Raw genomic sequence first — 25344 nt, forward strand, 5'->3', positions numbered from 1 at the left:
TACTTATAAATGTTGAGTTTTCTTTTATCTGTAACATATACATTAAAGAGGTGGCCAGTGTAGTGGGTAACCACTCAGAGAATCTTCCAGAAACATCTTTTGTCACTGATTCCTAATTTAATTATATCCAAGGTATTGAAAAATGCACAGACACCTTATGTTTATGCCTTGGTAAATGGCACCTAAAGCTTTGCCTTGGTAAATGGCTCACATAAAGATGAACTCTGATACTTCTGGGTAGTTCCAGAAATCTCAGTTAACATTAACATAGTTACAGCATCCATGCTCTGCACCCTCATCGGTCTCCTCGCTAGTCATTCCACTAATTTTAAAGAAAGGGGTATCGACAAGTCTGACTGTGAAGATAGCCTTACCCATTTCTCTCCTTCAGCTTTACATATTTTTAAACTTTGCTACCAAATGCATGTGTGTTTCAGCTCACAAGGTTCTTTTCCCGATATATCTGTTAGCCTTATGAACTAATCTTTGTTATCCTTGGCAATATTCTTTGCTCTAAAATTTATGCTGTCTGACATTAATATAGCCACTCCAACTTGGACTAGGTTTAGGGTGGTGCCTTTTTCTATTCTTCTATTCTCCATGGATTTGCATATTTATATTAAAAGTATGTTTCTTATAAGCAGTAAGTTGGGTCTTAGCATGGTTTTTCATATAACAAGTTGAGTCAGACTGCCTTTTGAAGGCAAATATGCAGGTGGAGGAGAGGGGAAGGTAGGCCTATGCAGCACTCCATGGAAAGTGTTGCCGGTCACCATGAGGCCGCTAATGGAAGTGTTGGTTGATCTTTGTTCCTTTCTGTCTTAAGATAAACTGAATTTTATTGCCTAGCAGAGTATAAGGCTTATAAAAATGGTTCAAAATGAACAGTTATGTGTAAGTTATGAGGATAGTATATTCATTTCCGCACAGTCCTCCTCTAAAGGCTTGTAAAATTAATTTCATGAATATCATGGTGTTCTGGACATTACAGACATCCAGACACACTCTGCTAGTAGGGGCAGGTTTGCCATGATTGATGGGGAGGAAGGAAAAGAAGGCCAGTAAGGCAACATCGCCAATTTAAAACTATGTCAAAGTTAGCATTCCTTGCCCATGGACCAGTGACACAAACAAGCAAACAAAATTTGGGTGAGCATCAGGCAAAAAAGGGAAGGGTATCTGAGCAAGCCAGATAAACACAGAGTAGACCCAACATTGCCATTTCCAGCTTTTGAAAATGAATTTTACATGGAGACTTTTCAGAACACTTCACACTTTGAAATTCATCAACTTAAAGTATATCTTTGGGGCTGGGGATAAAGGTCAGTGGCAGAGTGCTTACCTAATATGTGCTGGTTTTAATTTCTAGTACCTCAACAAATTATAAAATGAAGTATTCACTTCAATAGTTTTTAGTGTATTGACTCTGTTGTAATCATCACCACTACCTAATTCCAGAGTATTTCTAACCCCGCAAAAGGAAATGCTATACCTGTTGCTAGTCAGGCTCAACCCCTCAATTCCTCTACAGCCTGGAAACCTCTGGCCCACTGTGGGTTTATATATTTGCCTGTTCTGGGCATTTCATATAAATAAGATCATGGTTTAGGGCATGGCTTTCATAAATTTTATAACAGTGCTCAAAAATATTGGATTATAATACAGTAAAGCCACCTGAATATTACTATTGGAAGAGAGTCTGCCTACCATCGTGTGTGTGTGTGTGTGTGTGTGTGTGTGTGTGTGTGCACATAGAGGCCAGACTGTATGGGGGAGATGTGGGTGTGTGGGCATAGAAGCCAGAGTCAACCTCCGGTGTGGTAGTTCAAGGGCTACCTACCTTATTTTGAGACAGTGCCTCTCACTGGGACCTGATCTTATCCATTACAGTGGGTTGGCAAAAGTGCCCTAGTCTCTACCTCCCCAGCACAGAGACTATGAGCACAAGCCCCACACTGGCTTGTTCCATGGGTGCTGGTAGAATATGGGTCTTCATGCTGGGAGAGCAAGCATGCTACTCGTTTAATTTAGTTCCCCTCCCCCCCACTGCTCATCATCTCTGAGATGACAGTCCTTCTGCTGCTTTCTTTACGTTTTGACTAGAGAGGACCTCGGTGTTCTCTGTAAAATGGAAATAGCAAATAAGATGACAGCAAAGATCTCTCTTTAATTTCTATTGCTCCAGGAATCTATAGTAGAGACAGAAAGTGCCTATTGTTTAGGGTAAAAAGTTAGAGAACAAATTAACTGAATTTAAAAATCTTCCCATCTTCTTTGTGGAGACATGAATTCAGTATTAATGATACTGGTATTAATGATACTTGACCCTGATAATAAGCTTGGGAAAGGAGTTCCTATTTCTTGATCTGGGGAAAAATACAACAGAAATCAGCCTGCGCAGTTTGCCCTCATCTGAAAAGAGATGAAGTGATCACCAAACTCCATGGAAACTTCCTCTCTAGTCAAAAGTTCTGCCCAGGTAAGCTGGGCAGTAGTGGTGCACGTGGTTAATCCCAGCACTCAGGAGGCAGAGGGAGACAGATCTCTGAGTTCAAGGTCAGTCTGGTCTACAGAGTGAGTTTTAGGACATCCAAGGCTATGCAGAGAAAGACTTTCTCAAAAAACAAAACAAACACAAGCAAACAAAAACTTCTCCAGTTTTTAAAATGTGTGGAAACTTGCACATAAGCTTTGCGCTTTTTTAAAAAATTCCACTCATTACTGAATCTCTTTAATTTTAAGACAATGCCATATAGGGTTGATGCTGTGTATTTGGTACCACTGAATAAACAGTAAGTGAATCCGTGAGAGTTGATAAAGCAATAGCTAGCCTAACTGAAACAGGACAGACATGTTGAGATTTCTCATCCCGTCCCTTCTTGCAAGGGGATAGACTCAGTAAGATACAAACCGATGGTTGCACAGGACTATAATCCCAGTGCTTGGAGACTGAAGCAGGAGGATCATGAGCTCAAGGCCAGCCTCTGCTATATTCTGAAAGACTGTCTTGAAAAAGCAAACAAAGCGACATAAATAAAGCAATACCTGTGAGACCCCATGAAAACTAAAATATGAAAAACTGAAGGGGCAGTATCTGAGAATTAGGAATGTTTATTTTATTAATTCTGACACAACACTAGATAGAGTACATTTAATATGCTACTTCATTACAGAAATTAGTTAGCACCAGTTGATGGTTTAAATTACATAGAACCAGTGTTCACTGAAATACACGCATATTGGGTTGTATTAAAAATAAACTAAACTTGAAATACAAATAAATGTTACTCAGTTTGTTTTTACCTCTCTAGAGAAGGAGAGGAAATGATTAACACCAGCTTTTAAGATTTATCTGTAGTAAACATATACTATGTGTTCTTTAAAGATCAAATTTCAGAAATCTTTAAAAAGTTCTATACCATTGAACTGCATGTATATCCTTGCATGTACAAAGTTCCTGAGTGGGTGGGCATTCAAGATGGAGGAAAGGGACTGGGGGCAGCTCTCTCCTGTTACACCCTCCTGGCTACTCTCATCTCCAGCCAATCCTGCTCAACCATGATCCATGCCCAGAATCCAAGCTTGTCTGAACTTATATGTTCTTTCAATCACTTAGACCCCATTTCTCAATTTGATAAAGCTTTCATGTCGGGAAATTTTCACAATGGCCTATTCCTAGTTGATACAAAATCTAAATCATTCCCTATGCTAACCATTTGCAATTACAGCCATACCATTCTCACTGCAGCAAAGTAAAATAAGCTGATCACACCAACCAGGTTGAGTGTGGTTGGCGTGGTTCTATATTTCCAGCTTTAAATAGTGTGTACAGCTTTAAAATGAATTCCTCCCGCTCTGAACTGTAGGGCCCCATCCTTTTTCCTCCACCGTGAATCCCGTCTTTGCATAGTGCAAAAACCAGTGGATCACAAGGAACTCAGCTGGAGCCAGAGTGGAGGAAGGGTTTGGCCTGCTTTGGTTAAACACTAAAGGATCCTTATGTTCCATGGGCCTTTGCATTTTATTGTCTACAGACTACTCCAAACCTGAGGTAAGAGCACCCGATTCTCCAATTACATCTGGATTTCAATAAGAGACAGAATGTCTGAGTCTTATCCTAACCTCCTTAAGTAAAAATTTCTACGAACTGAAACTTTGATAAATGAGCAGAAATGAAGCAAGCCTGTCATGTTTTATATTCAGAAACTGGAACAACTTTCTTAAGCCATTTTTAGTGTCTATAACACTTGAGATATTATTATTATTCTATTTAAAAAGCTCACCCTAACGCTCTAGTCTTCTTGAACACCTCATTTAATTCTAAAGTTACGCTGGTGCTCATATGACAAGTTATATTTGGCACAGCTATATTTTTTAGTGATTATGAAAAAAATTAGTAAACATTTCAAAAGGACGTTCTAACTTCCCATAATTAACCGTGGGTTCCAGAAGGGATTGTTGAGAGAGGCACAGCATGCTTCATTGCTACAAAAACATTTCACTCAATTGGGTTTATAAATTAATAAGGTACCTTTGATTACAGAATCTATTTAGTAGACTATCTCTGAAAATACTACAGATTTAAAGGCTCAAAGTTACATCAAAATCCCTTCCAAGACAATGGGCTTTCAAAGGTTCTGTTTCCAGTATTAGTTCTCTTTGTTCGCCAGCATAATTCATGAGGATGCTTCTGAGGGGCTGGCATTTTCTTTTGTATGTCAACCAATACTCATATATACTCTTTATTTCAACTGTCCTTTAAAAATACTTGCCAGCATAGTCAATGGAGATATTGCTATTCAAAGTTCACATGATCTTGAAAGGCAGGGAAAAAACCAACAGTTAGCCAAGAAGAGCCGCACACCATCATTGTATTGGGACATAACATGTTCCATGAGCTGACGGGTTTGATTTCCCCAGTAGAGGTAGACCCTTGCCTCCGTCCAGTATCTCCGATAGAGGGAGCCCCTGCCTCTACCTCACTAGACCTGTACAATTGCGCACCCCCCTGAAAGACCTCGCCATTCAAAATAGAGCCCCCTTGCCTACCATAAACTCTAATTTTAAGTTTCACATTTAAAGGACTTAAGGATACAAACCAACTCTTGGAACTCCATCTTGGCTTAATGGATCTGCAGGGCTAGCTTCATTCAGACTCTGGTAGGAGCACCTGAAATTCTGATCCTCCTGGATAGACTCATCTGAGGTCTATGGACAAAAACATCTGAGGTCCATGAAAATTTGTACTGCCTGAGAGCTGGCACAGGGAAGAGTATGAATCTTCTAGAAGAAGCAAATATTACAGACTATAATACCACAGGTGTTTGTTTAGAAAAATACTGAGACGCAGAAGTTGTATCTCATCTTGAAAGGCACATTTATACAATCGTCTTTCTGGGGCCCACTGATCTCGTTTTCCTGTGTATGTGATAGACTCACAAAGACGTGCCCAGCCAGCCACAACACAACACGTTTCTAGGGCACATAGACCTTGTAAAAGGATAGATGAGAAATCTCCGCTTACATTCAGAGTTTCCTTGAGCACACAAAATTGTGAGCCTTGCCTTTACTACAGTCCTGGGATTGCCACTGCCCTCTTTTGTGAACCAAAACACAGTTCTGTCCAGGCTTCGGGTGCTGAGGGGGCCCTCTCTTCCAGTTAGTGAAAGCAACAGGTTCACCTCCGATCCACTCCCAGCGGCCAGTTCGTACTTGGTTCTTCAAGCCTATCGTGAGCCAAGAGAACATGCCAAATATTTTTATTACACTTAAACTTAGGTACCGTGGCTAGCCTATTTTTTTTTTTTTTTGCCCCTCCTTTCACTACTGGCATTAAATTTATTTCTTTACACATGCTAGGCAAGTGCTCTCCCTTGCTAGATACCTCATTCTACTCTGTTATTTTTCCCTTCTAGAGTGTGGTCTCACTACTTTACCTGGTTGGTGTTGAATACATTATCCTCCTAACTCAGCCCTGCAGACAGTGATGACTACAGCTGTGCACCACCAGGCCTGCCTTGTTCTCTGCTACTGAGCATAGCTATAAATGAATGTGAGCTCCAGTTCTAGGACCAAGAACGAGACTTGGGGATAACACATGACAAAACTCGTATTAGAGAGCCAAGTAGACTGTGCCCTCACTGAGTAAGTTGCTCACCCTTTCTGAGTCTTAGTTTTATGCACTAAAGAATGGGAGTAAAAACAGTATATGAAGTTTTGTTGATGATACCCTAGACAAAGAACAACTAAGGAATGCCGGGAGTGAATGAAATACTCTTTTACAGGGAAGAAGTCCCCAGCTGGTTGTCCAGTACCAACTGGTCAAACCTGAATTTGTATATATACAAGTAACAGTATATAGACTGAGCTGGTTGTACTTGTATACTCAAGAATACACACAAATGTATATACACATACATATATACACATATACACATTATGTATATACATATAAATACATATATACACATATATGTACATATTTGTATGCACATACACACATGTACATATATGTGTATATATATATATATATATATATATGTATATATGTGCCATGAATTTGAGAATGAGCACGTTGGGGCTAGGGAAGTGTTATGCAGTGGTTCTCAACTTCCTGATGCTGCAACCCTGTAATACACTTCCTCATGTTGTGGTAACTTCGACCATAAAATTATTTCATTGCTACTTCATAACTGTAATTTCACTACGGTTAGAAAGCATAATGTAACATATATAAACATCTGTGCTTTCTGATGGTCTTAGGTGACCCTACAAAAGGGTTGTTCAACCTCCAAAGCAGCGGCAACCCACAAGTTAAGAAATGATGTAATTGTATTTTAATTTAGTATTTCCAAAAAAAAAAAAAAAACCTTTAAACATATCTTGTTATCCACTAAATGGTACCTATTACTATTTTTTAATTTATATTTATTTTGAGTGTATGTGTATAGGAATTTTGCCTGTATGTAGGACTGTGCATCATGTATGTACAGTGTCAGAAGAGCCCAGAAGAAGGCATGGGAGCCTCTGGAGCTGCCACACGGGTGCTGGGAACCAAAGCCAGGTGCTCTGCCAGGGCACTGGTGTTCTTCACCTGTTGAGTCGTCTCTGCAGCTCCAGCAGCTGTTATCACCCCTGCCAACTATCCACAAAGCTCTATCATGGAGAAGCAGACATTTTGTCATCCAGTAGTCCTCCTTCTCCTTTGAAAGCCTTCATTTTCAAACTCAGAAGTAGCTTATGGCATGTCATTTCTAGTCTGGAGCTTAAGATGTTTCAATCTGCTCCAATTCGAATAAAGATCAGCTTTCCTCTCGTTGCCATTCTACTTGCACTGGCAGTTTCTGAAAATTAGACTCTAATGTTGTAAGTGTCTGTAACATTTGCTTAAAGAAGCCTTTCCCCTACTTCTCATCATAGAATTTTTAAAAAGAAAAAGCATGAGGAAGGAACGCTCTATAACTGCAGCGTGTCTGACATCTTGCCTCTCAGATTTGACCATGACAGCAGTTACAGCCAGTGGCACGTTGCCTTCCTCCACTCAGATTTCAGTCAGGAACAGCCTGTCCTGCACTGAATTACTTCCCTGGGTTGGTGACCAAAAAGCATGTGCCTCTGTGAATACAAAGCCTTAGAATTATGGACGTAGAGAAAAGCTGTGCTCCAGACAAACTCAGCACTCTTAGCCCATGTCTGGTTAAAGACCCAATGAAGCTTACAGAAAAACAACTGAGAACCAAAGACTGGCTTTATAATTGTTGCCCCAAATACAATGCCTCTCAAAGGCAGTATTGGAGACATTGACTAAGATGTACCTTGAGAATTATGGTTCTTAAGTAACTGGTAAAGATTTGTCTTAACTGTCAAAATTAGAGAAAATAGTAAAAATTTGAAAAATCAAGGAATAAAATTCAAAGTTCTTTTACTGGTGCTTATAGGTAAATCATTTCCAACTTTAGCATGTAATCGTATTTATATACACACATATGTACATATAAATACATATTTTACTTGCACATAAATTTCTTCTTCATTCTAAATTATTCCATGATTTATATGGCCAGGAACGCTGCTTTTTCACTTAGTACCTGATCACAAATACATTGAACTATACATTACTTATAATTATATAATATATATAATATAATAATATAATATATATGTAATTGTTTAGTCAATTAATATACATACATAAGACATTTTATTGCAGCTTTACTGCATAATGTAAGAACAATTTAAATATAAATCTCACCTTCACATAGCATATTGTAATCTAAATGGCTATTTCTAGATTTTTAAATTTTAGAAATGCCACTGCATTGAATTTTTGTATCAGTCTAACCACACATCCCTAATTGTGTCTTTGAAATAGATGTCCAAGAATGAAAGCACTTTGCCAAAAGTGGTCAAAAGTGGTCTAAAGTGGTCCAAAAAGCCTAACGTGGTCTTCTTTTTTTCCTGGCTGCTAGGGATCAAGCAAAGGGTCTTGCAGATGCTCAGCACCTGTCTTGCTGAGCCACACCCCAGGCCTCATGATGGTTTCAACTGATGGCTATGGCATGTTATTATCAGTTGCAATCACTTGGACAAGGGAAGGGAGTGGTGGGCATCTGTCCCTTTGCTGTTCCCTGCTCAGCAGAACGCAGATACTTGCCTATCCAGAAGGGCTTTCTTCTGCTGATATCCCACAGCCACTGCATGTGCCTCTTGGAGAACACGGTCACAAGATTGCCCTGGTACCTGTACATACACAAATGAAGATGAGAACGTCAGCAACAGGGAGTTTACGCTGCTGCTCATACGATGTGCATAACAGAAATAAATAAAAAGAAAATTGGCAGACGTAGACAAGGCTTTTCAAGACTACACTCGGGCTAAGTATTGCTGGGCTGTGGAGTAGGGAGTGGGCAGCAGCAAAGAAAGTGTCACGTTATACATGGGCTCTATTTACATCACAGTTCAGTGTAATTAGAACTCTTTTTTTAAAATTAACAAGAGACTAGCTTCATTGTCAAAGCTCATCCATTTAACAGAAGTTAGAGACTCTTCCTGCCAGCACTCACCATTTTCCCTCAAAATAGAATTCTCTATGAATTACACTGAAGCTAGCTAAATTATTCCTATAAGTAGCATTCTATTGTCTGACTTCTCCATTTGGAGCTTATTTAAAGCATTTTTAAAAAGCTCTGATAAAAACCAGTAGGTTATTTTCTTCTTGGAAAGAAAAGAAAGGAGTTGGTTCAAAGGAGAAACAATATATAATGTATGCCTCTATCCTAACAGCCCTACACATTGTGCCCTGTAGATATACAATTATTCCAGTTAATAAAGTAGGAATGTAAAATGTTAAGGGCTAGTGAGATTGCCCAGGAGGTCATGCCATGCCTGACAGCTTCCAGCTGGGACCCATGTCATGGAAGGAGGGAACTGCCTCTCTTCCAAGTTGTCCTCTGACTTCCACACCTGCACCATGGCACTCATGCACCATAAATAAAGGAAGAAGAAATGCAATTTAAAAAGTGTTAGGTCACAGGATGGGCATTGGAAGAGGGAGAAAAGAGGGAACAGGCCAGGAGCCTACCACAAAGGGCCTCTGAAAGACTCTACCCAGCAGTGTATCAAAGCAGATGCTAAGACTCGTAACCAAACTTTGGGCAGAACGCAGGGAATCTTGTGAAAGAAGAGGGAGATAGAAAGACCTGGAGAGGACAGGAGCTTCACAAGGAGAGCAACAGATCCAAAAAATCTGGGCACAGGGGTCTTTTCTGAGACTGTTACTCCAAACAAAGACCATGCATGGAGATAACCTAGAACCCCTGATCAGATGTAGCCCACGGCAGCTCAGTATCTAGTGTGTTCCCTAGTAATGGAAACAGGGACTGTCTCTGACATGAACTCAGTGGCCGGCTCTTTGATCACCTCCCCTGAGGGGGGAACAGCCTCACCAGACCACAGAGGAAGACAATGCAGCCAGTCCTGATGAGACCTGAAATTCTAGGGTCAGATGGAAGGGGAGGAGGACCTCCCCTATCAGTGGACTGGGGGAGGAGCATGGGAGGAGATGAGGGAGGGAGGATGGGATTGGGAGAGAATGAGGAAGGGGACTATAGCTGGGATACAAAGTGAATAAACTGTAATTAATACAAAAAATAAAAATTTAATTAAATAATGTTAGGTCAAATGACAAGAAAATAAAGTCACCATGATTGTCTTTCCTGATCAACATTTGTTGACAAGAAGACAAGTGGAAAATAAAATAGCAACACACATACAGTTAAACAACTGCTGAGCAAAACTTCATTCATTTTTGCCTATGCTTTCCAAAATTCAGATATATTTCTCTGACCTGTTCATACATAGTAACTGTAGTTTCTTTCTTCGTGATTTCCCCCTTCACTAACATAGGACTTTGCTGTTCTGTAATTCAACGGTACTTCGCAGGTCTTCAGAGATCTATAAGGCTGCTGGAGAGCTCCAGGCTGCTGAATCTGGGCTTCATGGCGTGGTTTTGAACCCCTTATTTACCGCTGGCTCATGTCTGACATCACAGGAGCTACCATGAGACACCTCCTCGCATCCAGTGTAATCATCCCGTGTGCTCCGGGCTTGGGGCACACAAGATCTGACTCGTGTTACACGGGCTTGGGCTATCTCCTCACTGTGGAGTGATGCACCAAGAATGGACAGGCAGGATCCATCTCCTGCCTGGCCCCTCTGTCCCTTCCCTGGTAATTTTCTTACTGATTGCCACTAACCCCCCAACCATCACCAGGATGGGTAGAGAAGCTTTATTTCCAGTTACTTAGCATCTTCCCTGTTTGAAAAATTTTGAAACTATCTAGGAAACAGACTGTAAAATAGAGTCCTAGTTTTCTGTTTAAATCTCCAAAAAGCAAGAAGTGCACCCCCCACCACCAAAAGCCAGGCAGAAAATAGCTGTGTCTCACCTAGGCAAAATATTAAAGCAATAATTCACAAAACAAATGTTTTGGCATGTGAACGGTGGTTTTGAGAAAAAAAAATTCTTGTTGATTTTGCTCAATACTTATAAAATATGGTAGCTACTATCTATATAGGCATATGTTTATAGATATAAAATTAAAATATATAGGTAACACATACAAGTAAAAACTCTTCAAATACCCTGAAATGTGAAGGCTTTCAAAGTTAGGATTAGAAACAGAAGCTTTACTTTTTCTGGCTACAAAAACAAACATCTCCTTCTTCAAAAGATTTTGCATAGGCACCGATATTTCAGGGCAACTCTTTAAGGCTAGGCCAGCAGGGGTTCCAGACGCTCCTGTGGGATGGGGAAATGGCATCATAGATAATGATCTATAATAATAGAATTACCAAATGTACAATGACCGCCTTAGGAAATAAGCAGATGAGATTACAATATGTAAATTCAAGAAATGCCTAATCTAGCAGTCTGGCTCCTTTGGGTTAGAAAAATAATAAAACACCAATGGGGAAGCAAAGAGATGGGAGATAAAGATTGAGTTGAGTTAGTAATCTGATTAGAGACTAGGGATAACACACAATTTACTGTTCTCATTGAAACACGGGCACTGTAAATGACCCTCTGGAAATTAAAAAAAAAGAAAATCAGGTACATACCAGGGAGAGCCCAAAGAAACAGCAATCAAAACACATTTGGTATTTGTACTAATTCTAACCGTGGAATCTAAAGCCATCTACTAAAAATATCTAATGATAAAGTAAAGCTTCAGGTTACAAAATGTAAACGCGTGACTTTAACTTCATGAAAGCAATTGACAACCCCCAGAGAAGAAATACTCATTTTTCAAGCCAGTGAGACTGGCAAACAAGATAAAAAATGATCCAGAAAGTACTGGGGGGAGGAAGCAGGAGGCCCAGGGTGTGGCTGAGGCATGCTTGCGGAAGAAGGGTAGTTGGGGTTCGGAGACAGGTTGTGTTGGAGGGAGCCTTACTAACTCCATGTGTTCCTCCCGGAAGCCCATTGTTCCGATCTCCCAGTGTCCTTTGAAAGAGTGACTTCAGCCAGTGTGTACTCTAATCATTCTCCCTGTTCTCCTGAAAGCACGCTGAAGTAGCATGCAGATTCAATTACATGAAATATTTAATATTTCAACTGAAATTGGAAGTGTAGATGTTTCTAGTGCTACTGAAAGGTCACATTCCCTTATACACTCCAGGCCATCAAAGAGCGCATTTGATAAGCTGTTTAGCTTCCCAGTCAATAAAGCGAATATTATGTGCAACTTGAGTTTATTTTACTGCTAGTTGGTTGCTTTCAGAAAAATATGTTCCTAAAACAGTTTCCTGATAAAAAGTAAAATAAATCACTTGGAAATGATTTGAACAACAGTGGTTCTGAAGCATCTTCTGAAATCATGTCTGATCTGAGAGCCCACTCTGATGTGCCCCCTTGAATCACCCGGGGAGATGGACATTTTCCAGGACCAAAACAAAACAAAAAAAATCTTCATTTTACAGTATTTCCAAATGTCAATCATGTTCTTCTCTATGTAACCAACAAATATTGCTATAAACTCATATTTGTGGCCACAGAAATTCTTAATTGTATTTACAGTAAAATATGAGCTCAGCAGATGCTAAAACGAGGCACTTAAAATCATAAACATCCACATTCCTCCTACCCATGATAATTATTTTTAAAAAAATTTATTTTATTTTATTTTATTTTATTTTATTTTATGTGCATTGGTGTTGTGTCTGCATGTGTGTCTGTGTGAAGGTGTTATATCCCCTGGAACTGGAATTGTATACGATTGTGAGCCGCCATGTGGGAGCTGGGAGTTGAACTCAGGTCCTCTAGAAGAGGAGAAAGTACTCTTGACCATGGTACGATCATCACTCCAGCCCCAACATCTACATTCTTAATAGCGCTTTATGAGAAAAGAAATTACCTTAAGTCTACGGTATTACCAGTGTAAAATGCATCTTACTGTATAAGACAGTTCTATTGAGCTATGGTTTCTATTCCCTAATGAATGAGGAAGTAGTTAGGTATTGGACTGGGAGAGCAATACTAAAGAACAGTATTTAAAGGTGTAGTCTAGTCTAGACTCACTTTATTCTAGCACAAAAAGTTAAAACATGAATCTATAAGTTCAAAACCTGATTACCCTTTCAGTATTCCCTGAAAGGGTTAGTTGGATTCAGTTTTAAATTTTTATTTCTTTGCTGTAAGAGAGATACAAGACTTTAAAATACATGATTTTGAGGGCTTGTGTTAGATTTGCCTAACACAAAGTTAAAATAGACATGCTCGTCGGCGCATATGTGGTGAGAAATCCCCTACACTTGAGAGCTCTTTGGGGAGGGTGATGGAAAAGTCCCTTCTCTTTGCTTGCTTCCATGACAATGAGCAACCGATTTTGCTTCCTGAGACCCGTCTTAAAATGTGAAGATTGTGGATATTAGTACTGGCTTCCTTCACAGAAGTGATAAACTTCAAATAAGTTATATATGTCCTGTAAACATACTTTGTGAAAGTGAGGCGTCATTGGTGAGGCGGCACGCAGGACGGGGTCATGCTAATCTAGGTCAGGGCAGTGCTCAACCTCAAGTTGCAGTCAAAGCCCTAGGTTAGGTGCATGAGGAAGGAGGCAGGCCTTTAATTCCAGCCTTGTGTTTATGATGGACGTGAGCAAACGAGACAGTATTAACAGAGCTATGAAGGAAATCTCTGTAACTAGAAGGCTACTATCCACTAAAAGCCAGCTGTAGTAAGATATATCAAGACAATCAAAATTTTAAAAGGTATTGGAACCCTGGCAGGGTGACCAACAGGAGCGCATCAGCAGCACTACTCTGAGTGGACAGTATTTTATTGAAAGGGTTTGCAACACTAAGAAATTAAAAGATTGTGGTTTCAATAGATTTCAATAGAAGACAGACATTGGAATAAGAACCGCCTGGCTGCCTTTCACCGGCCTCTTTGTGTGGATGCAAAGGCGATTCACAGCGCATGTTACCTTTATTTTATCACAGTACTAACAATCAGTGAGAGTCTGGAGCACAGCTCAGGAGTAGAGTGTGTGACCAGAATTTATCAAGCTCTGGGTTTCCTCTCCAACACAACAAAAACAAACAAACAAATGTTCAAGGAGAGAAGAAGTAATCATGAGCATTTGGGAGAAGCACAATCCATAAAGCATCAAGGACCTGAGTTTGGATGCCCAGGGACCACACACAAGCTGGGCACATGGAATGTGGCTCTTGTGCAGGGAAGACAAAGAGACAGGCATTCGCTGGCCAGCAGGTTTGAGAGAATCAGTGACCGCACAGTTCAGCGACAGCCTATCCTAAGACAGTGACTGAAGAAGAAACCTAACATTGACCTCTAATCTCCAGAGGCACACACAAACAGCTCCCATCCTCATCCCAACCCCCCACACAAAGAAAACCGTTTTTTAAAAAAGTAACCCTTAAAGCTTACTGAGGACTTGCTTGTCTTTTGAGGGTCACCAGAAGAAAGTGGCTGAAGTCACTGGTCGGGCTTTGAATAACCATGGAGAGCTAGCCACAGTTAAGTGGAAGATGAATCAATAAAGCTGCTTTCGAGTTTGAAGTTGGGAAGTTCTGTTTGTCTGCATTTTACCAAGCACTCGCCCACACCATGACCTTGACACCCCACTGCAGGGTAGGTAGGTCCACTACCCTCTCTTTTGCCAGGAATGACCTCCTCTTAGTAGCATCTTTCTCCTGGCTAGCTCAGACAACTTCTGGGTTAACATCCCAGATCTTTCAAGGAGAGAAAGAGCAAGAAAACTATTACTGCCCCAGCCAGCCATCCCCTAGATCAATGGTTCCTAACCTGTGAGTGACAACCCCTTTGGGGACCGAATGACCCTTTCACAGGGTTGCCTGAAATCATTAGCACATCAACTATTTACATTATAATTCATAATAACAGCCAGTTACAGTTATGAAATAGAAACAAAAATAATTTTATAGTTAGGGAGTCATCCCATCATGAGGAACTATACTAAGGGTTCTCAGAATTAGGAAGATTGAGAACCACTGCCCTAGATCACCAGAAATACACGCAGGATACCTGATTGTCTTAGCGAAAGGATGTCTTAGTTCTTCTTCAGCATGCATCATTGTGGCAACAACTCTATGGTTAAATAGCACTCATTTTAAGAGTTTTAAATATCTGGATTCATATGACATTACCAACTTACCAACAAAATCCACAAAGGTACTGATTAACCTCTATTTACAGTTAAGATATAAAATACAGCAGTGCCCCCCCCCAAGAAAATGTGGTTGACCTTCCTAGGTTTTAAATACTTTATTATCTTAAAAATAAAAAAAAAAAGGAAAGCTGGGTATAGTAGCACAGCCCTGTAATCTCTGGTGGTCAGGAGGCTGAGGCAGGAGGGTTGAACCCATGATGTAGAGGTCAGCCTGGGCAGCGCAGGGAGATTTTTGTCTCACAAAAACAAAACAAAAAAATCAACTAGATAAGGTTAAAAATAATGCAGAGATCGTTAAATATTTAATTTGGTAAAAGCTGCGAGGATAAGGACACAGAACCTTGCACTGGAAGAGTTCTTGCCGTTGCTTCCAGTCCTCTTACTATCTGTGGGTGAGACCCTTTATTACTAAAACAGAATAGATCAGATGCATGTACATTCCCCCACACATACACACGGGGTCACGTCATGTGTACTCTACTGAGTGAGGCTGTATACATTTGGTGTGTTATTTATCCCTAATTTACCCACATTGTTGGGTGTTTCGGAGAATCAGTCTATACGTATATAAATGTGTTATCTTGGTGATGGAGAAAACAGCCAGCACTTTAATAAATTAGTAACAAAAATGACCCAATTTACTATCATTTAGTTTGAATAAACTTATGAAATTATTTTGTATTTTCTAGCATATGTTTTAATCTCTTGGTGAAGTAGTTAGGTATAGAATTACTAAGTCACAGGGCACGTAACTTTATTAAAAACTGTCAGAGGGTCCCACAAAGGAGACGCATCGTTGTGTGATGCTCTATACCCTTGTCAGCACTGATCTTGTAATTTTATGATTTTTAATCTTTTAGTGAGTGTAAAATGCTTTCGTCGTCACTTTCTTTGTCTCTGGTGATGTTGAGAATTTTTTTAATTATTTAGTAACCTTCTGTTTGCTTTTTCTTGTGAGGTCTCTAAGTCACTTGTAAAATTTTGTTATAGTTGTATGTAAGTGATGTATATTGATGTACACACACTGCTACACGTATGTGAAGGACAGAGGACAAATTGGTGGAGTTGGTTCTTTCCCTCCACCTTCACCCAAGTCGTCAGGCATTACTTGCTGAGCCACCTTGTCAGCCTCATTTGAGATTATTTCAGTTATATTTTTGGTATCTATTTATAGGGGCTTTATCTCCTATTTAAGGCCTTTATCAGATAAGTGATTTAAGAACCTGAAGTGGTTTACCCTTTCATTTTCTTAATGGTGTCTTTAGACGAGGCTATCCTTTTAAATTTAATAAAGTATACGATATAATCAATATTAACTAGAACTTGCTGTAGTCTCAATTTTAGCAAGAATGCATATTAGTATAATTGCATTGTTTGGATAATATCCAGCTTATCAAATAAAAAGGTTGGTCCATGATTGCTGTATACGCATTTTTAAATGTGTCCTGGATCAGATGAATTTTGTTGTCATTATCTGGCCACAAGTTATCTTTTATTGAATGTTGCCCATTGAGCCTTTGTCCTACTTGCCTGGTTTTATGGGCACTAGTGCTTCCTACACTGCCAAAGGCTGGATGCCAGGGCCTTTCATTACCAGTTATTTTAAAAATCAGTGGGCTTGGATGTCTATCATTTGAGGGGGGTGGGGAAAGAGAGAGGAGAAAATATCAGAACCTACAGTGCTGTTGACTCAGGAAAGTTCTTTGACCTTTTCTTTAAAGTTGGAGATAGAAGGAAACAGAAGAGAATGTGGCACTAGTACGGCCGCAACAAAAAACCAAACAAAAAAGACCCAGCAGACAGAAGTATCAAAATCAGCCACATATCCATTCTGAACCACAAACTCCCCTTAGGCTCCTTAGACAAAGCCGGGCAAACATTAGACATTTAATACATGTTCAGTGACTGACACAGTCCTACAGTTCCATGCGAAAATAAAGAAAACATGAGGCACGAGTGGCACAGGGTTCCTTACTGTTCTCTGCAAGCTCGGGTGGCTGTGGTCCAGGTGCCTTTCTGCTGTGTGATCAAGGTGTGACAGTGGCCTGAGTGAAGATGCCATCCAGCTGGGCAGGATTTGCCCTTCAGCCCCTGTAAAACAGTTGTCTGTGTTCACATCTGAATGTACTTGATAATCTGGAGTCTGCCTCACAGTAGAAAGAAGCCTGTGAGTCTTCTCATTTCAACGGAGCAGAGGCAGCCCTCACTGCAATGTCCCACCTTGAGAGATAAATGACTTCCTACAGAAAGTGCCACCACAGTCAGAAATGGTTCAGTTTTATACCACTGACATTCTGATAATCAGACAAAATCGACTGGTTTAATACTATATTTTGGATCTTATTGTTGTTGTTGTTTGGTGTGTTTGTTTGTTTGTTTTCCTGAGACAGGGTTTCTTCGTGTTGTCCTGGAACTCACTCTATGAACCAGGCTGACCTCAAACTCAGAGATTCACCTGCCTCTGCTGGAATTAAAGGCATGCACCACCACCCAGCTTTAGATTTTGGATCTTAAAACGTCACATTATAGCATCCTCCCCCCATTGCCTTTCCAGGTGTAATAAGAAAAGACATAGCATGAGCTGAGAACCGCATGTTGATTTTTCTGTAGGCACATTCTAGGGCTTACTGCTGTTAAAGGTGCTTAGCTATCAGCCAGAGTCCCACCTCAGCTTGGGGGCTCCAGGCCTTCCAGGTGACTCCATCACATTGATACAATCTGTGGGTTTTTTCTTCAAAGTGAAAGAGTCCCTTTAATTCCACAGAACAGTTCCTCGGAAACAAGGGCAGCAGACCCTGTAGGGAAGAGCAGCCGCTTAGAATTGACTTAGTGTGAACATAGTCTCCCTGTTTGGCAGCATGTGTCTGTGTCAAGTAAACTATCCCCAACCTTAAGGTCCATTTTGTGAACTAAGTGTCTTTATGGCCCACAGACTAGTTTGCCAGAAGGCAAACAGGAAGGAAGAAAGATTTCCATACCTGTCTGGGAAAGTGCGAATCAGTTGTGGATTCCACCTTATCAGCTGGAGGCAGCTCTGCCACCGTGATTGTCCTCTGCGGCTGACTCTGGATGGATATTTTGGCCTTCCGCTTGTGAGCTGAGAAACCATCACCCTCTAGTTTCAAGGACACTATGCCATGATACTTGGGGAAACCAGCAACAACAACAAGAAACAACGAGGAAAAAAAGTAAGCAGCAAGCTAGCAGGCGAACATTTTTGTTCTAATAATGAGCATTTTAAAGATTGTATCAAAGAAAAGAGACAAGAAGATTTTTCCTGATCACCTAATCTTCTAAAACAAATTTTAGGAAAAAAAAAAAAAAGCTTCAGGTAAGTAGACAAAGAGGAAAGATATAACAATCTCACAAATGTGAAAACAGCATGAACATAAGACATTTGGCAATTCTCTATGCTTACATTGTAGATGGTGTCTGTTCCATTTTTACAAACAGAGGATGGGAGAACCTGAAATCAACAAAGAACAATATGGATGCAAAGCTGATTTAAAAAGCATTTAGCACTGTATATTCTGGTAAGATTCTATAATAATTAAAAATTTAAAAAATATTTTATAACGCTTTTTTTCATGCAAGTTCAATACAATTTTTTAAACTATCATGTGTAACCATAGCTCATTGTTGTGCTGATTTCTGCATCCAACGTGCTGGCTGGGCCTCTTAGTTTTCAGTGCATCTACAATGTAGAAAGATTCAGGAAACACACATACACGTAAGAGAGTGTGCCTTGCTGGAGTCATAGCTTCCACATCCGGGGCTTGGGGTGTGTGTGTGTGTGTGTGTGTGTGCCTTAAATGTGCTTCTGTCCTAGGATCACTGATTATTCCCTACCTGTCTTGGTCATAAAAGGAGCCAATGCAGGATTCACATGGCTGAGTAAATGTACCTACCACTTCAATTGGCAAGTGGGGTGGGGCAGAAAAATGCTATTCGCATAGAGAAGACTGCTGACTCCACCAAGATCTTGCTATGAGAATCCGAACAGTTCTGCACTGTCTTACACACTTACCACTGGAGCACACACACATCCCCTCCCAGAATGTCCCCGTCCTTACCGATTTCCCATTCCCATGTGTCCTCATCTTCCTCTGAGAGAGGTCTGTGAGATCAAAGCCCTGAAGGACATCTCCTTTGGAGAAAGATGGACGGTGCCTCCTTTCCAGATGAGGAGAACCAGCAGTGGTAAGTGAGGATGACCCTGAGGGCTGCGGATGCCAAATGCCCTTCCCCCGTGTGCTGTGCTTGCTTTGGTTGAAGGAATTTGAAGGATGGCATCGTCCTGGAGGCATGCAAGATGGCAGGCGATCAGTATACTACACAGACGCATAAGTGATGGCATTGACACAGTTTCTGGAACAGCTTGTCATTAAACCTAGACGGATGAATTTCCCACCAGATGTTGTCTTTTCCCCATTTGCCAGCAACTCCTTCTCTCTTCATCAGTTCCCACCTGGGAAAGCGCTGTCCTTCTGCACATGGATGGGGTGATTATAAAGTCATGAAATCCATCCCACAAATCATAGATGAAAATCATCGTCACGGTTTTTGTAATCATTCCAGACACTCAGGGAACCGGCTCGCTTCCCTCCTTCTGTGATCCTCATCAACATCGGAGGTTTGTTCACTGGTCAAGTACCACCCCCCCCACACACACACACACTTTTTGAGTATTCAGTTTTCCTCCAATCTTTTAGAGGCAGAAACTGGAATTGTTTAAAGGTATCATGTGACCAAGCAGCAGCTACAAAAAGTTACAATCAACTTTAACAGGGCAAAACCCTAGTGCATCTTAGGAGAGCGGCTTCTGTGGGAAACCTCGGCAATCGATATTTCTGCAAAGGCACAAACAAACTAGACCAGTTACCTGGCTCAGCAGGTGAAGATGCCTGCCACCAAGCCTCACTACCAGAGTTTGATCCTGGGAACCCACGTAATAAAAGAGAAGAGATCACCACAGCTTGTTCTCTGACCTCTCCACACATTGTAAGTAAAAGATAATTACCAACCTCAACTAACAAGAAAACAAAAAACAACCTACTGCCAGAACCTGTCTGGACACTTATTTCCATTTCAGCAGCACTGAAATTCAAGCACAGAGCCTTCCACAAGCTAAGCAAGCACTCGGCAGCTGAGCTACATTCCCAGCCCACGGCATTTTTGTACTTGTGTATTTTGCACACTTAATGTGAGCAGACATTCCCACTGGAAGAGAAGCAAATGTGCAGAAGAAAGTGGGATGAGAGATCTCATGGAAACATGGGTGTCCAAAGCAAAGGAGACAGCACCCATTTTTATTTTAGGGTGAGCAAGGAAACAATAGATTACAGGTAAGAAAAAATGCAGAGTGCAGGGCTTGACAAGCATAAAAATAAAGGCTTAAAATGGAGCATCATGCCGGATACATAAAATGTCACACAGATAAGGAACCAGAAACAGAAGGACTTTGGCAGAACAAAACCTCAGAGCGCCACCGTCTTTGCTTTTTATTTCATTTGCACGTTGCTCTCTAGCAGAACCTTCCCAGAACTGTTTGGCTCTACATCACCAAGTCATTCATTAGTATTCTCCAGCTGCCCCTGTCCCCAGCCAGCTGCATCTTCACGTCTATTTTTCTCCAATTCCTTTCCTTCTTAGAATTTTCCTGGTCACACTGCAGTGGGGGCTCCAGTTTTAGGCACGGGGTGCTCTCTTTAACGGAGGAAGATAATTACAGCCCTGCAAACCCAGGGGGAAAATAATTGTCGATAGATTCTCACCAACATTGTTTCCCCCTTGGTGAGAACAACAAACGGTTAGAAAAAAAGCAACCAGGGCCCTGACTTGTTGCTTTTCTGCAGCCATTGCTCTTAGCAGGAGGAAAGCCACATGAAGCACAAACTAGAATAAAGAAGCTGGAGTCATGATGGAGGCGGCTTTCTTGACAAGAAATTATGCATTTTGATTTGAAGGTGTTATCAAGCACGTTGGCTGCTGCAAGCCAGCAGCCATGGCGCCAGGACTGCGCCTGATTTCAAGACGAGGATCAAAAGAATACCTCCTTTTGAGTCCAAAATTTTCACTGCAGCTTTTGTCTTTGTGCCAAGAACCGCATTCACAGGGGAGATCAGAATTACTTCAAAGACCTCATCATCTTCCTCTAATCCGTCATAGGTAATTGCTATATTCCACATCTTAGTTGACATTCCTACAAGAAGTAAACATTTTAATTACTCTTTAATTGCTATTTCAATCACCTAGGTGTCAGAGAAATATATTAATTAACATGTCTACAGCTAGACTGTGGTAGCCCAAGTGAGCTATTGTACTGCCACCAACCCACGGAGGCCCCGCTGTTCTCCCAAATAATATAAAAAAGACCGCATTTGTTCCTGGACAATGATGATCGGCCTTCAATACAAACACTGTAACAAAAAGTGAGCTGCATTACCCAGGGGGAGAAAAAAAAAAGCCATTACTGCACAAAATCCCAAACATAATTTTTCTCCCATTCCATCCCCTCCATGCTTAAGAAATAAATAGTTACTACAATTTTGAAAATCTTAATAGTTGCAAAAAATCTGAAGATGCTGCAGCAGAAAGAGGTGATTATTGGATGGTGCTTCAGCACCTCACAGAACCCTTGAAGTGATTCATTTCCACCAACAGCTGCCTGTGTCGGCTGCTCTCCCTGCCCAGATCTAGCCCATGGCTGATTTCTCTGATGATGCAATGCTTAGCAGTTGGATACTCTCCTAGAGAAAAGTATGGGCTGGAGACTGTAGACATGGACTGGTCCAGCCGCCCTGTTCTTCCCCCCCTCCCCCCCACTTCTATCAAGGAGTACAATCAAGTTTATTCCACATAATCTTTTGAACTTAATACAAGTTTTTATCCATTATGATATCCCAGCCACTCTGCCCCGTTGGGATGGAAGGCAAATCAAAGTCAGAGATACTGACTGGAGGACACTTCTGAAAGAGTCCAATCCTTAGCAGTTTCTATGACGGGAACTGTAAGATAGCTTCCTGGATTTATTTAGATGGAAAGATGAGAGCAGAGGTAAGCAAGCTGAGGGCTTTTTGGTGGGATGAGAGGTACAAGAATGGGGGCAAAGGGCAATAAGTTCATAGGTTGGTACCTAGGGCAAAGTTTGAAAGTCTTTCCTGCCTCCCCTGCTTATGGGTGCTTTCATGCCAATAAGTCTTTCTCCACAAGGTGGTTAAAGACTGTTTCCCAGGCTTCTCTTCTGAAAATTGACATCTTGCTTGCAGATTGACATGTCTCTAACTCTGTCATCCACATGACAGCCACCTTCTTGAAACTATGTCTCTTATAGATTTTTGTAACCAAATCAGCATATCACTAATCCCTGTAGCAGTCAATGGAAAGTTGAAGTGATTCACTTCTGATTTGGGCTACACTTAGAGGAAAAGAATGGAGGCATCTACAATAATTTTGATAAATAGTATAAATTGATGGCTGATTTAGGAACCATCCAGCATCTTCTGTGTGCTCAGATTATTTCTTCTTACAGTCCTTGCCAAATCAAAATTGAACTATAGAATATAAAATAGCAATTAATTCCCACCTCAGGGATAGATGAGCCGATCCACCAAAATGTATGTTTTACCCATAAGTACCTGCCTTTGCATTAGAAGCTATGGGGAATGCCACAAGTGCAGCATAAGCCAAGCTCTTATCTAAAGGAATCTGAAGCTTTTGGGAGGAGACAAGATGAATCCGGTTGTCTTGGGGTATCCAGGAGGACGGGCCCTAGGACTCCCACCGATTATCAGTATCTGCAGCAGTTGCTTGCCTCCCTTGTACATGACCTATGCAGCCTCCCTGTAAGCTTCAGTCCGTCAAAGGTCAGTACAGAAAGAATGGCTTTTCTGATTAGTTTTTGATTTGTACTTGGTTGGCTAGGTGGACAGGGGACACAGGAATTCTGTAGCCCTTCTTTGTATGTACCAAGAAGTCAAAGCTATGCGTAATTAGCTGACGAAATATGTAAAATGGAGTGTGCACAGTCAGTGCCTGTAGGACCCACATGCACGGATTTGGAGGGAGGAAATGAAAAGTAATCTAAGAAAGTTCAAGAAGTTGAGGTTTGGGTCAGACGAGTGGAAAATAGATCAGCTGAATGGAGACGTTTGGGGGAAGGAGGTCACAGACTGCGGGTAGCTATTGTAGCTACACTGCAGAGAACCCTGGACACCAGGCGGCCAGATTCGGGCTTTAGACAGTCATTAGTGAGGGAAGACATCACTGACATTCTGAGAGTGAGCGCTTTAGCAGACTGCATTGAGAGTGTCTGTGTGAATGTTGGGTCCTGGAGACTCTGGGACTTTAGAGGCAGCTATGGAAATTAAACGTGCATGAAAAGAGGTAGACAATGGAGACAGTTAATATTCAGAGAACCGCTCTAATCACCAAGTGTCATAATGTTAAGCACAACTTAAATAAAAATCCCATATGCAGAAATGTATTTCCATGTCTCAAGCAGTTGTCCTCCTACTTCAAAACTTTAGAAAAATGATAGTATCACTTCTAATCAAGCAAACAAACACACACAAAGGAACCAAAAAAGGCCTTAAAAGTTTTTGCTGGATCTTATGGAACAAAACCAAATACTTGAAAGAGACCTCCTCTGAGTTCTTTGAAGGGCTTCTGACTTGCTGACCTATATTTCAAACTGGTTTCAAGCCTCCCAGGTGTGGGGGTCACCCTCTCAGGTTAACAAAGATTGTGAGTGGTGTTTTCATGGCTGTTGTTTGGTGCCCTGCTTCCTCCCAATTCCAGGTCAAGGTGGTCCTTAGCTCCCTGAGGTATACCTGGGTTTTCAGAAGGGGCTGTTCTGGAACAGCCCCTTCCTGTCTCCAGAAAACAAAAGGTGCTGTACGGAGCACAGGAGAGATGCCCTTTCATACAAACACACCCCACTTTACAGAGAAAACGAATCCCTGGATATTTTCCTACAAAGCAGATTTTTCTGTTGAGAGACATTTTCTCAATATTTTTTTCAGGAAATGCCAAATTAGAGAGCTGTTCCTTTGGAAAACATTTTGACTTTTTCAGAATGATCAAGATTTGATTAAGAATGCATCAAACCTTTCGGGGACACATTTTAAAGGAAAGCACTCATTTTCTTCAGAGTGTTTGCACAGGCACTTGAGCGCTTCAGGTTAGTCACAACAGCTGAATGTGTTCTCAGGGTTCGTGTCTGCAAAGTTTGGGGAAGTGCTACGAGGCAAGCCTTCACCCCACCCCAGCCAGAGTTCTCCAGTCTCGCTTCAGGTGCTGGATGGCCCATTCTGTTCCTCTGGCATCAGGGAAGCTGATATTTCCAGAGAAATGAAAAGATTGCTCCTGGCAAAAGTGATAGGGTGGAGCTGGGGCCATCTAAAAGAAGCACGGATTTACAACGTTAAAGTATATAAACATTTATAGGACCTGTGGATATAGGGAATTTTTTTAATTCTCTAAAGAAAGGATTCATGATATGAAATTATTTCTGGCTTAATAAATTCCAAAATCATGAGCAGCCAAACATATGGCTTTTTTAAAAAATGTATAAAATATGCTTATATTATTTTCCAATGTATAAACAGTCATTAAAATCCGGAGACCATTCGGAGCCCCCAGAAGTCATTAGCAGCTATCAAAACAGCATGTAAACTCTTCTAGACAAACAGGCATTTATCTTATGTAGTGGAATCTCCAAGAGATAAATTTCTGTGTCTCCCCTAGGGTGATACATTCTCGCCCCTCTCAACCTAAACAGAGCGCCTGGCGGGCTGCTGAAAACCTAACTTGCAACAAACAGCTATGGATAATAAAAAGGACATATGGCAGAAATGATTGACTTTCAAACAAGTCATTTAAAATATGAGGATGAAAAGAACATTAACCCTTTTGTGGTAGAGCTGAGGATGGAAGAACCTGCAGAGTCCTGAGGATAAGCGGCAAATACAGAGGAGCAATAATGTGATCAGCCTAGAAAGGCAACTCATCCATGTTAGAAAACTTGTTATAAGCTGAATTGTAGCCCCCAAAGCTTATATTGTGAGGTCTTCCTAACTAACTGCCAGCACCTGCGATGTGTAATGTGTAAATGGGGTAGTAATGAGTTAGA

General features: G+C 41.0%; 1 protein-coding gene across 12 annotated transcripts in view; it reads right to left on the minus strand.

The window, feature by feature from the left end:
• Positions 1–25344, minus strand: part of Frem1 (FRAS1 related extracellular matrix 1) — a 160659-nt gene that overhangs the window by 9641 nt on the left and 125674 nt on the right. For 7 of the 12 annotated variants that reach the window (XM_021650386.2, XM_060365783.1, XM_060365781.1 and 4 more), the window contains 8 exons: positions 21265–21414; positions 19286–19509; positions 18631–18678; positions 18191–18355; positions 17879–18007; positions 17188–17303; positions 8654–8739; positions 3096–5726 (listed from right to left, as the gene is read on the minus strand). In XM_021650386.2, the coding sequence (XP_021506061.1) occupies positions 5527–5726; positions 8654–8739; positions 17188–17303; positions 17879–18007; positions 18191–18355; positions 18631–18678; positions 19286–19509; positions 21265–21414 (1118 nt within the window). In that variant the 3' untranslated portion in view covers positions 3096–5526. Of the gene's footprint in view, positions 1–3095; positions 5727–8653; positions 8740–17187; positions 17304–17878; positions 18008–18190; positions 18356–18630; positions 18679–19285; positions 19510–21264; positions 21415–25344 lie in introns of those variants that run through there. The other 5 variants (XR_009585142.1, XR_009585140.1, XR_009585141.1 and 2 more) reach the window with 1 other exon arrangement.

This window comes from Meriones unguiculatus, chromosome 12 (genome assembly GCF_030254825.1).
Source record: "Meriones unguiculatus strain TT.TT164.6M chromosome 12, Bangor_MerUng_6.1, whole genome shotgun sequence".
NCBI classification, from domain to species: Eukaryota; Metazoa; Chordata; class Mammalia; order Rodentia; family Muridae; genus Meriones; species Meriones unguiculatus.